This window comes from Malus sylvestris, chromosome 10 (genome assembly GCF_916048215.2).
Source record: "Malus sylvestris chromosome 10, drMalSylv7.2, whole genome shotgun sequence".
Taxonomy (NCBI): Eukaryota; Viridiplantae; Streptophyta; class Magnoliopsida; order Rosales; family Rosaceae; genus Malus; species Malus sylvestris.
The window spans coordinates 30,109,571-30,121,174 of record NC_062269.1 but is presented as its reverse complement, the minus strand read 5'-3'; the positions used below and the strand labels follow the sequence as shown (position 1 = coordinate 30,121,174).

Genomic DNA, 11,604 nt, shown 5'->3' with positions numbered 1-11,604 from the left:
TTATGGCATGTTTACTTATCTGGAATGAGAACTACAATTAATCGACATTGCATGCGTTTACTAACTATTTAGACAATAATTTTCCGCATTCATTCTAGATTTCCTTAAGGACGTATTTAGGTCCTACATTCACAGCATGTCCTAACACGCACAGAATAAAAACTTTCACAAGTTCCCGATTCATTGTTTTTGGGATAATCAATTCATTATTCCAAGTAAATATACTATAAAATTGAGTTTTTCTGTTTTCTTTTATACAATGATATTCAACTTTAAAGATTTATTTAGCCACCTAAGTGCTGGAGTTTGCTTCGTAACTCCGAAGGGGAATAGATAAAGGAATTTGCTGCTAACTAGGCAGAGGAACCATCATGAAATTGGGGTATATACATGGGCCTTTCTATAGCTTGGGATAAGGGATGCAGAGATGTGATTCTTGTGTTGCTGTTATTTTAATCCAACAATCTATTTCGGTTTAGTATCCGCTCTACAATCTCATTAAAGATTGCGAAGAAGTTATCGTAAAAAATTGGAGATGTCAAAGTCACTCGCATCTAAAGAGAAAAGAATGCATCAGCTGATCACATGGCCGACTTGGGTCATGACTTATCCCTTGGTCTTCCTTTTTTGCTTCTCCACCAACCACTGCTACTAATTTTCTAGTTTCTGATTTTATTGGTAGGGCCCTTCCTAGGGTTGTTCTTGCCAAGCTTTTTTGTTTGCTTGCTGGCCTTTGCCGTCCTTTGTACGAAAAAAGAGAAGATATTCTCCTTTAAAAGGGTAATTTTCGACTAAGCCATACTGAGTCAGCCATAACAATTAAATACCAAACTTGTTATTCCAAATTTTCTGGTGCTAGTGCGTTGTGAACTTCGATGGATTTCTTAAACCAGCCTAAGCTTGATCTAAGTTTTCTAATTATGTATCATTATATGATTGATGTGGATGCCTTCGTGTTCCTTTTTGTTGCCTCCTCTCAACTTGGGTAATTGCAATCACATAAAGCAAGTGCAGTAGTACAATATATGCATCGACTTTTCTTTCTTTTCTGCAACTTGCGAAAATATTCGAATTTCCAATGTCGCGTAGAATAAAAAGATGGCACCCAAAAACAAAGGGGAAAAAACTTCCTTCAGAAAATATATAATTGTGCTTAATTACGCAACTATATTTATCTACTACAAAACTCCCTGGAAGTGAATAACAAAACCCAGGCAAGTTCGGACGCAGGAAAAACGAAACAAAATGATATTTCGAGCAATAAAAACGCTACAACATCCATCAAGACTCGCAATTTATACAGAGAACTAAATGAGGGCTTGAACTCCGAACTGCTGCATCTCTCTAACTTTCCAAATTGGATAAATAGCACCTTCACTCAGTTCTTCTAAATCTACCTGTTGCATTGCCCATGCATAATACACCGTGTGGATTGTGTCCTGATGAATCAATAGGATTTGACAAAACTTATAAACACTCTGATTAGCAATATAATGAAGTCTCGTACATGTTTTCGTAGAGAATTGTGGTTCAAATGGGGAATATAACACATTTGATATAACGTGCAGAGGGGTGTGTGTGTGTAGTAATATTTACCTTGCCACCTTCTGTTACATCACCATTTCTATCTCGTACACAGTACACTTGCTGCGTTTGGAACTGTTAAATTCATAAAAAATGGATGTCACTATCAACTTCTGCTAAACAAATCAAACATAGAAAACATAATCGAAAATGCCTACCATTACAATAATAATGGGAGAATGTCCCATCATTTTGGTCTCTTTTATTTCCGCCTCTGAAATATGTAGAATCTGCACCACCAGAAAATCATGAATTAGTTACGTGACAACTAGTATAACCACGCCACACACACAGCACATGCCCTGAAGAAGTTTCCATCACTCGGTATATGAGCAAAATTTAGGCTACGAATGACTTTGTCACCCAACTACCGGTAATTACACTGCAGCATACAAAAGCCTCTGTTCATTAACCTAAATTCTCAAAGTAGTCTTAGACTCAAAGATCGATACTGTATGATCAAAAGTAGTAGACAAAAAGAAGCACGTGTTTTTAATTAGCATTTCGTCGGTATAGAATATTAGCATGGTAATGCTAATATATTTTAGGAAGAGGCACGCTGTCTACCTTGTGATCAAAAAAGATGCCATGGCTTTTAAAACCATCATGCTCGGCTTTACACCGCTCAATCACCTCCCTACTACAATACTTCTTCAATGTCTCAAGATCCCCCTACATATCAAATGCCCTTGTTATTGCAAAAAGATGAGAAACTCTAATGGTACTGGGGCATCTTGGAATGATGATAAGTTGACAACAAAGCATGAACAAGAAAAAAAAAAGATGAGAGACGAGGAGGGAGGATGGAGAAAAAGAGATGAATAGGTAACACGGTTCCAGCACTAACCTTGATGTAAGCATTAAGAACGGGTTTAACAGCATCCTGAACTTCTGCCAAAAAGTCTGGTAAAGAAAAGGATCTACCATCCAGAGATTACAATTAAAATAAGTAAATTAATTAATAGTCATCCAAATACAAAATAAGTATGACAAGAAGCAGCGGCAAACAAAAAATATGATCATACGGATCTCTGCGACGTATCTCCTTGATTGATGCAGCAGTGTCTGTTTCTTGAAAAATAGTTTCGTTTAAACTGGCAAAGGAAGAAGGGTCAATTCAGGACTCAAATATTTTACAATTGACTCCACCACTCATATATTTACAAGTAACTGTTTTAGGGAAAAACTCTCATTCTGTGGGGATAAACGGCAAAGCAAAGTCTGTTACAAAAAAAAAAGGATAATTCACAATAATGAACAAACAAGAAGTAAAGAAAGTTTAGCAGCATACTCCTGAATTTTGTGAACAATTGGGCTATCGCTTGTCTCCCAATGTTCCCATATGTCCTCAGCAATCTGCCAATTTCAACAAAGACATACAGCAACGCTAAGAGATTTAGTACAAATAAAAAGGCTGTCAAACATAAGTACAACATAAATTTACTCAGTAGATTTTTATACAAATGACAACATCCTTCACAACGTTGTAACATTAAAAAAAGAAGCAACACAAAAGACAGTAGAAATGTTCTACGTCCATAAACATCAAGTATAAACTAGAATTTTAACATAACAGAGACAACAATTGAATTGTAACATACCTCCTGGGTTTTGTTTGTAACTGGTTTACGTATTTCATCAAGACGCTTGAATATAGGATAACCTTGCATCTAGGTAAGAGAGTAAAAACAAAAAATCAAATAATTTATAGAGGAAAGGCAACTAGATATTACTTTGTGGTAATATTTAACAAGCAAATAAAAAGTTAACCTTCATTCTGAAAGCCTCCCACTTTTTACTCCAGCGAGATCGGGGTACAGCAACAACGTCCGTTCTTGAACTAGTTTCAACTTTTGGGGTGGAAGAAGGATCAAACTCCAGGTGCTTTCTCTTAGTTGTGGTACCACTTAACTCATCCCTTACAATGTCATATCCCTTTCTAGCCAAGTCCGTAATCTTTGCTTCTTTAACTCGAGAGAAGGCAGAGGAAATATACGAGGAAGAAACACTTGACCTAAATTTTCCAAAAAATGTTTGTTCAGTATTACTAGACCCTGACTGCTGGTTTTTATATTCCCCAGATTGCTGGTTATTATGTTCCCCAGATGAGCCCTTCGTTCCATCATCAGCAACATGCTCAGATTTAGTACCAGAAGGTCCTGAGACCTCTTCTTTCCCAATTCCAAAAGTTCCTTTGACCTACATAGAACAACAGAGAAGTAGAAAACAATAAAGTTCAGCAGATCAAAGCATGTACAAGTACAGATCCAAGAGACAAAAATTAAAGCATCAAGCAGACCTCCTCTGTGGCAGCCGAGATCTTCTCCTTTACATTGGCAGAAACCTGCAAACATTAATTCAATGAAAAGTTGACAACATGTTTGTCAAAACAAATGCAAGTTTCTTATGGTAATAATCAACAAAAACTTGATATACACCACAAACAACATAATGGGAGGGGGTGGATATCTTGTGCAAATTCAGCACCATCGAGTACTCTAGATATTGAAGCGCTGAAGATTTTAATATATTTGAAATGATACCTTCTTTGCCGTTGCTTCCGCCTCTGTCCACGCACCATCCACCCGCTTGTATAGCTGCTCACTTGTCTGCTTCGTTCTGCATTCGCCATTTCACCATCTCAGAGCCTCCACTTGGAAGTGCCCTTGACATACAAGGGTATGTCTCAGCCTATGAACTACAAATACTAATCATAGCATAAAGTGACTATATAAAACAATTACCTCACTTTCAAATCTTCTTTAACCCCTTTGAGCTCTTCCGCTTTCTCTTTCAGCTCCTTCACTGACTGTTGAAATTCATGATTCCTGCAAACAGGGCAATGATGGTGAGCCAGATGTCCCAGAAATTTCTTACGAGAACTCGATAGAAGTAAATGTTAACAATTGCGGTTTGAATAACAACTTCTCTGAGCAAAAGAGTCGAAACTAAGCCGAAGGACTGCATTACCTTCCACTTTCAAATATCTGGCTCTTACTGGTTTTTAAGTTCAAGAAACAAACTTCAATTTTTTGTTGGTATTAAACAGAGGATTAACAATTTGTTGGAAGTAAAACAAATTTGAGCCAACACTAAACAAGAAAAACCAATTAAAACAGCAGATATTACACGGGCAAATTAGAGAGAGAGAGAGAGAGGTACTTAGTAGCTTCGCCTTTGAATTGCTTCGAAAACTCATTGAAAACACTGAATCGACGATTCCCCAAATACCCATTTGACGAAATCAATCGAACTCTCCCGCTCGAAACCTATCAAATCCCCAACCCACAAAAAAAAAAAATCATCAAAATTAACCCAAAAAGCACCGAAAGTTTCAGTCTTTCATTCATAATTTCTTCCATTAGAATTTAGAACGAACCTGCTGTTGGGAGGTCAGATGAAGAAAGAGGGGTTGTCTGTAGAGGTGCAAATCTCGCACTAGCTTTCTGCCCGCCATTAAATTGCAGGCGAGTTAACAATTTCCGAGCAGATAATAATAAACAAAAACCCAATGGCCTTTTGATTTTTTTTTATGGGTTTCTGGCAATGTGGGTGTCTGAATTAGTAGAGACGGTGTCCCTGCGTGGGAAGGAAGATAGGGACGAACAAAGAAGGAGATGAACGTGGACGTTACACTTCCCCAAACCAAACACGGCCTAGGGTTTCTGTTTCCCGGCGGATTTGGGAGATGAATGAGCCCAACACTAAAATATAGGCCCACTACTTTCTTTTTTGTTTTAGAAATTGTCCTTCAACTTTAAACCAATTGAAATATGGTCTCTCAATTAAAAATATGTGACCATTGGTCCCTTAACTCATCAAAACGTACAATTATAGTCATTTTCGTAGCTCCATTAGAATTCCGTAAAAAGAGTCAAGTTGGAAGGATCATTGCTACAATTTTTCTTATTTGGTTTTCCATATTTGTCTCTTCATTCAGCCTCATGTGCGTGACACGTGACTCATTTTGACAACTCATTTGACGTAAGTTCTAACGGAAATGACGAAAATGACCATAGTTGCATGTTTTTATGAGTTAATAGACCACTGGTCATGGATTTTTAGTTGAGGGACCATTGCTTCAATTAGGTTAAAGTTGAAGGTCTATTTCTACAATTTTCTCAATAATGATTTGTAGCACTCCGAAGATTTAACTATGCACTGCAAATTTTCGATATTTAAAAAGAAAAACAACCTTATGAGGAATCACAATCAAAATTTTGGATTTTCATTAAGGAATAATACTTAGGTACTCGTTAGTCAGCTCTCACATTTTGATTTGACACATCGTAATGGTGGAGAGGAAATGTTTGGGAAAGTTTTGAGGGCAATGAGGAAGAGTGAAAGGAGAGTTGTGGTTTGGTTATGCAGCGTAAAACGGAAGAGATTACATTCTTTCAAACCCTCCATTAAGAATGAAGTATTCTACTAGCATTAAGGACCTAAGGTCCATACAAACAAAAATCATAACGTAACCAAGTTAGATAGAGCAGCATGCTCTAGCCCTACACTTGAGTTCAAATTTTCATCACCGTAATTTAGATTAAAATAGACCATCGCTCGAATAACAAAGAGGATGACACGGGTTGCTTGCTAATGCTAATGACAAGCCTCATTGGCAATAGAGAAGTGTTGGGCTTGAAGGGCAGCTGCCTTCTTAGACACCAAAGCTTGGATCAACAAAGTCTTGACCTCCCAAGCTGTGTAAGGATACCCTTTTCTTGCATAAGAGTTCAGCAGTGCTGCACTCGCCTGCTTCAGCAGCCTAGGGTACACGTTCTCCTCATCATTCATCGCCGTCGCTTCAAGCAACGTCAGATCGGATCTGTACCGTTCGTACGCTATTGATCCAAACACCTTGGACACCGTTGATGTCTGCGGGACCATCTTCGGCCACGCCTCCCTCCTGCTCCCCCAGTACCTGTGCAAACAACAGATTATAACTCAGAAACTTCACCACCACTCAACAGACAGAGGGATAAATTGAACTAATAGGCCAGTAATTTTTTTTATTTTTCACTTTTTTCTCATAGTTTTTTTACTTACATTCTCATCCATTGAGTTGTTACTGTCCGTACAATCCGTTGGACTCGGCATGGTTCCTTTCAAGTTGGAATTTTTTAAACAAAAAATTGCATCATCCGTCTTGAGTTATGATCAAATTGTAGCTTTAGTCGCTAAATTAAGAACTTTAAAAAATTAGTATCTAACTTTGACAAAATGTGAAACATTGTTCCTTCACGCCAACTCTTTAAAAATTTCCTTCAAAACTAAGCACATGAAATCTTTTTTTATAAAGTAAATCTAAACCAAACAGATGTCTCGTTTATACACGTGATTAGTTTTGACGGAAGTTCGCCTTAATGAGTAATGCTCCACTTTTTGTCAAATTCCAGCAATAATTTTAATTAATTTATAATTTAGAGACCAAGGCTACTATTCTCCTATTTACTATTTTTCAAATAAGAAGGATTGGACTAAACCGAAAACAAAATGAAACTGCAAGGACAAATATGTATTAAAAAATCTACAAAAACAGTGAAAATCTAGTTAACTACGGAGAGTAATTGCAATCTAATCCCCAACACATCGATCCCAACTGAAGAAAGAGAAAAGAGAGATAGGAATCCAGAGAGGTTTGCTTACTGAGGAGTGCATCTTCCTGTTGTTCTTGTGAAGAGAAATCCTGGCCGTTTGTTTCTGGCTGTTGTTGCGGGAACAGAGCAGGCAACAAGTAGCAGAAGAAGAAGAACGAGTTGACTCGGTTGAACTAAGATTTGCTTCATTTTTGGTGGTGGGGTTTCTGTCTGTCTTCTGTTTGGGATCTGGGTTGATATGGAGCTTGACTTGGTTTCAAACTTGGTCTGTCTTTACCAACACTGGTAGACTGGTACTTGTTTTTTAAATACAACTGGTTCGGTTCTCAATACATGTTGCTGTAGCCTGTATTCATGGTTCTATGTTTTATGGAGATTTGGTTCAAATGTGGGGGGCGATATTGTCTTTTGGTGCACGTGCTGAAGAGCTTTGGACTCGAGAGTGTTGGAACCTTTTCCTTTTTTTTTTTGGTTCAAATGAGAGTGTTGGAACTTGGTTGTGCTTTTCATTGAAAACACTACAACACAAGGGGAACTATGCGTTGCTTACAACAAACGGGGAACTATGGGTATCGCCTTGGGATTGAATTTTTTTGTTATTGTTGGATCTGATTTCTTGGAATCAATCTCTTGCTTTAGGGGTAAGATAACAAATGCTAGTTGGGAGGTTTTTCTTGATGTGACCAAGAGCAAGAAACTTGGAGAATCCTTTCAAGGACGTCATTGGTCTTGGATACCAAGATCAGCCAATGTGGCGGCAAACCACTTGGCGCTGCGAAGATGTTTGGAGATGTGTGACATTATATGGGTCGATAGACCCTCATCTTCACTTGTTCATGTTCTAAACAATGATGGGTCACATTGCTCTCCTTAAATTTGTATTGGTAGTGTAAGGGGTGACGTTTTTAGCCATGCTTGTAGCGTCTAGTTCCCTTTCACCCCCTTGCACTACCCGGTTTGTTATTATGTTGCTTGTCTCGATGTAGCCTTTCATTATGTACTTTTGACACTTTTGCCTTGGTTTTAAGAATTTCCAATTCACCAAAAAAAAAAACAAAAAAAAAAAACAAACAAACAAACTATGCATGGGCACGGTCGGGCCGGATCCAGCTCAAATTTAAAGAAACCAGACCAGATTTATTTGTAAATAAAACAAGTTGGGGGCAGGTCGTGTTATTTTAGAACGAAAATTCGGCCCACGGTTCTTTTTTAGGAAAAAGAAGAAGTTAATCTCAGACCAGTGCCCAAATTATGATGAATTGAAAGTTGTTAATTTGCAATGATCGAGCGAAAGCCATGTTTAGGAAAAAAAAAAGGAAAATTTCATTAGACAGGATTATCACATGCATAAGATTACACGTAGTACTTGTTTATTCAGTAGCTACGCACTCTCTCCTCTTAGATTATAGGGAAAAGGATCCGGATCATTTTTCTGGGGGTCTAAAGATCTTGTGATTATGATCATTCATCGTATATAATAAAAAATTAAATATAAATATTACATAATGAAAACTGATCGTACGATACACGTTGAATAATCACGATCACGAGATTCCTAATATCCTCAAAAAAAGAATCCAGCAAATATCCTTTTCCAGAATATAGTAGTATAAAGCCATATAAGGCTTTTTTTTTTTTTAGTTAATTACTTTCACTCTCTTCCCTTCATAGCCCCAAAAAACACTACGTGCCGCACTCACTACTCCCATACATCCATCGTACATTTACGCAACTACCCTCCTCTGGAAAGACTGGCTGGAGCTCAAGGCAATGGTCTCCCGCCTATTGTAATTGTACTTGAGCTGATGGGCCTGCTGGCGCTGAATCTGGTAGGCGTTGGCGAGCACCTCCAGCGGCAGTGCGCACAGTATGGAAGTCCGGCCAGCTAGAGTGCTGATCATGGCGTTGTCGTTGGTCTTGAAGGCGATGTACTCGAATCCCTCGTTGCCGGCCTGCGTGATCACTCCGTGGTTCTGAGGCACGATGAACAACTGTCCCTCCTGCACTTGGTCGTCCAAGATCGGGTTGCCGTTCTCGTTCACGACCTGAACTCTAGCGCTTCCTCTGATCACGTACACCACTGAGTGGGCGTTTATTCCCCTCGTGAGTTTTCAGGTATTAGATTACTTATTCCAATATCCATTCTACATGTCACGTAAATGAACATACCATATCTAATCCATCTTTTATCCCTTTTTATGATAAATAATAATCAACATATTGATGCACATAGTTGCAGTATCACTAATAATATCTTTTTAATTAGTAAATAAATAAATAATTAGTGTACGTAGTACTGGAATGTTGTCAAGTTGCAAATCCTAATGCAGCAATTTATATTACATGAATTAGTTATTAATGTTATACTCTAGCTAGTCTCTAGATCACAAATTTATAATTTACGCATATTATAACATCTAAATTAACTATACTACGTCAAGACGTTCCATAAAATATGTTTTTGTAAAGGTTGGAGTAATCTTCATCATTTAAGTTTCAGGTGCTAGCTAGGTGGAGAGGAAAACAAAGAAAGGCCCTAAAGTCGTTGCCCAGCCTTTAATCTTGGAGTCGGCAGCAATCATTCTTGATCTTTTTCTTTCTCTTCTCTGGGAGTGTTCACTCTCTCCGCTCTGTCGAGGAAAGCCTTCCTGCTCCTAGCTAGTCGATCTCCCCTTCAGTCGATGAGAGCTTTTTGTAGCGGTTATGACTTGCTCAATCTCGAATCTAGGAGTAGGACCGTCAATAGTTGTTCAAATTTGAGTGGTTTTGTGGTTTAAGCTTTTGGGAAATTATGTGAAAAGGAAGCTCGACGTTTGTTGGAGGTGACTCATAATAGAATCTTTTTGCCAACAATGTACAAAATCATTAAAAGGTGGTGTAGTCTTTTCCATGGTGCCGTTGCGGTGCCTTGAAGGGTTCAATACTGCTAGGTTGTGTTGTGTGCGTTTTTTTGTTTGTGGTTTTGGCCTTGTGAGTGTTATCTTTCCATATGGTTGGATGTGATTATGTTGTTGAAGTTTTGTACTCTTTTTTTGTTCCATTTATAATCGTGGAATTACACTCCATCCTGATGATGTTATTCGTTTTATTTGATTAGTGGAATGTTTTTATTTCCAAATTTTCAAGAGCTAAATAAATTTGAGGATCAGTGTTCTCCAAAAGGGAGACTTTGGATGCGGTCCCTAGTTATGAATAGTCTTTGACTGAAACCTTGTTGGTTTTCAATTTTTGATCCAAGTCCCTGAAATTAATTGATAATTTATTTCTATGTACGTTACTATATTTTTTAAATTAAAAATTAAAATTTATAGTTGTTTATAGTAATGAGATTTTAAATAAAAAACCATAATTTGTGGGATTAAAAATATTAAAATATAAATATACTATTGTGTGTGTGTGTAAACATGGGTACATTCATAAAAAATAACCAAAAAATTATTGTATCAAAACATGGATACATTCTTCAAAATGGGTACATTTAGCAAAAATAAAAATGGGTACAAATAAATAAAAAAATATGGGTACAATACAAATAAAACTTTAAAAAATATGGGCACAAAAAGAAATTAATATATGGGTACAAATTAAAACTGAAAGGAAAATTGGTACAAATTAAAAAAGGGTTGCAAATTAAAAATGGGTACAAACTAAAAATAAAAATATATGATAAAAAATTTAGCCATAAATATAAATATACTAATTGTAATATTTTTAATATTAAATGAATATATTTAGAAATAAAAAATATTTTATTATTGAAATAATTAATGATATTATTAATACAAAGGACCTTGATCAAAAATTGAAAAGTAATAAGGTTTTAATCAATAGAGTAGTAAAAATAAGGATGAAAACCTAATTACTCCTCTCCAAAATATGGTGATGTTTTGTGAATGTGACCATTAAATATGGTAGTCAGGTAGTCTTTGCTCTTTTGCAAACTAGTCTCTTGTATGGACTTGGATTGTCTGCCCTCCTAGTTGTGGTGCCCTTCCATGCCCTCCTATATTTTGTGCGGTCACGGTTAAGCCACGTCAATATTTTATATTAATTTTTTAATGAGATAATAAGACAAAAAATAATTAAAATATAAAATATTGACGTGGCTTAACCGTGACCGCACAAAATAAGAGGGCATGGAAGGGCACCACAACTAGGCGGGCAGACAATCCAAGTCCCTCTTGTATTCCTCTGTACTGTTATGTTATGTTTTCTACAGAAATTAAAGTACGTACCAAACCACTGTTTAACTGTCAACCATTTTTTACTTTCCATGACCTAGTTTGGAGACCAGTTATTAAGAAGAAATAGCACGAATTAAGCTTTCAAAATAAGCAGAACTATCTACAAGGCACCAGCATGATCATGCTATATATTTTTCAATATTATACTCTAGGTTTGAAACATCATTTATGTCGTCCAA

The 11,604-nt window shown here is 37.0% G+C and overlaps 3 protein-coding genes across 3 annotated transcripts; all 3 read right to left on the bottom strand.

Annotated features, from left to right (window-relative positions):
• Positions 1-1,114: 1,114 nt before the first annotated feature.
• Positions 1,115-5,271, bottom strand: LOC126587634 (mitochondrial import inner membrane translocase subunit TIM44-2-like). The gene is made up of 14 exons (XM_050252715.1): positions 4,964-5,271; positions 4,747-4,853; positions 4,329-4,412; positions 4,128-4,203; positions 3,884-3,928; positions 3,355-3,783; positions 3,186-3,254; positions 2,876-2,940; positions 2,610-2,678; positions 2,432-2,504; positions 2,152-2,256; positions 1,743-1,814; positions 1,597-1,659; positions 1,115-1,439 (listed from the first exon to the last, which is right to left on the bottom strand). The coding sequence occupies exons 1-14, from the start codon at positions 5,039-5,041 to the stop codon at positions 1,308-1,310; spliced, it is 1,467 nt and encodes a 488-aa protein (XP_050108672.1). The 5' UTR covers positions 5,042-5,271; the 3' UTR covers positions 1,115-1,307.
• A 705-nt stretch (positions 5,272-5,976) lies between these two features.
• On the bottom strand, positions 5,977-7,648 carry LOC126585145 (uncharacterized). The gene is made up of 2 exons (XM_050249532.1): positions 7,231-7,648; positions 5,977-6,505 (listed from the first exon to the last, which is right to left on the bottom strand). The coding sequence occupies exons 1-2, from the start codon at positions 7,368-7,370 to the stop codon at positions 6,184-6,186; spliced, it is 462 nt and encodes a 153-aa protein (XP_050105489.1). The 5' UTR covers positions 7,371-7,648; the 3' UTR covers positions 5,977-6,183.
• A 1,233-nt stretch (positions 7,649-8,881) lies between these two features.
• On the bottom strand, positions 8,882-9,292 carry LOC126584442 (prunin 1 Pru du 6.0101-like; the record flags this gene model as incomplete). Its single annotated transcript, XM_050248824.1, has 1 exon — positions 8,882-9,292. A coding segment is annotated over one exon (387 nt), but the record flags the coding sequence as incomplete, so codon positions are not given.
• Positions 9,293-11,604: the final 2,312 nt, after the last annotated feature.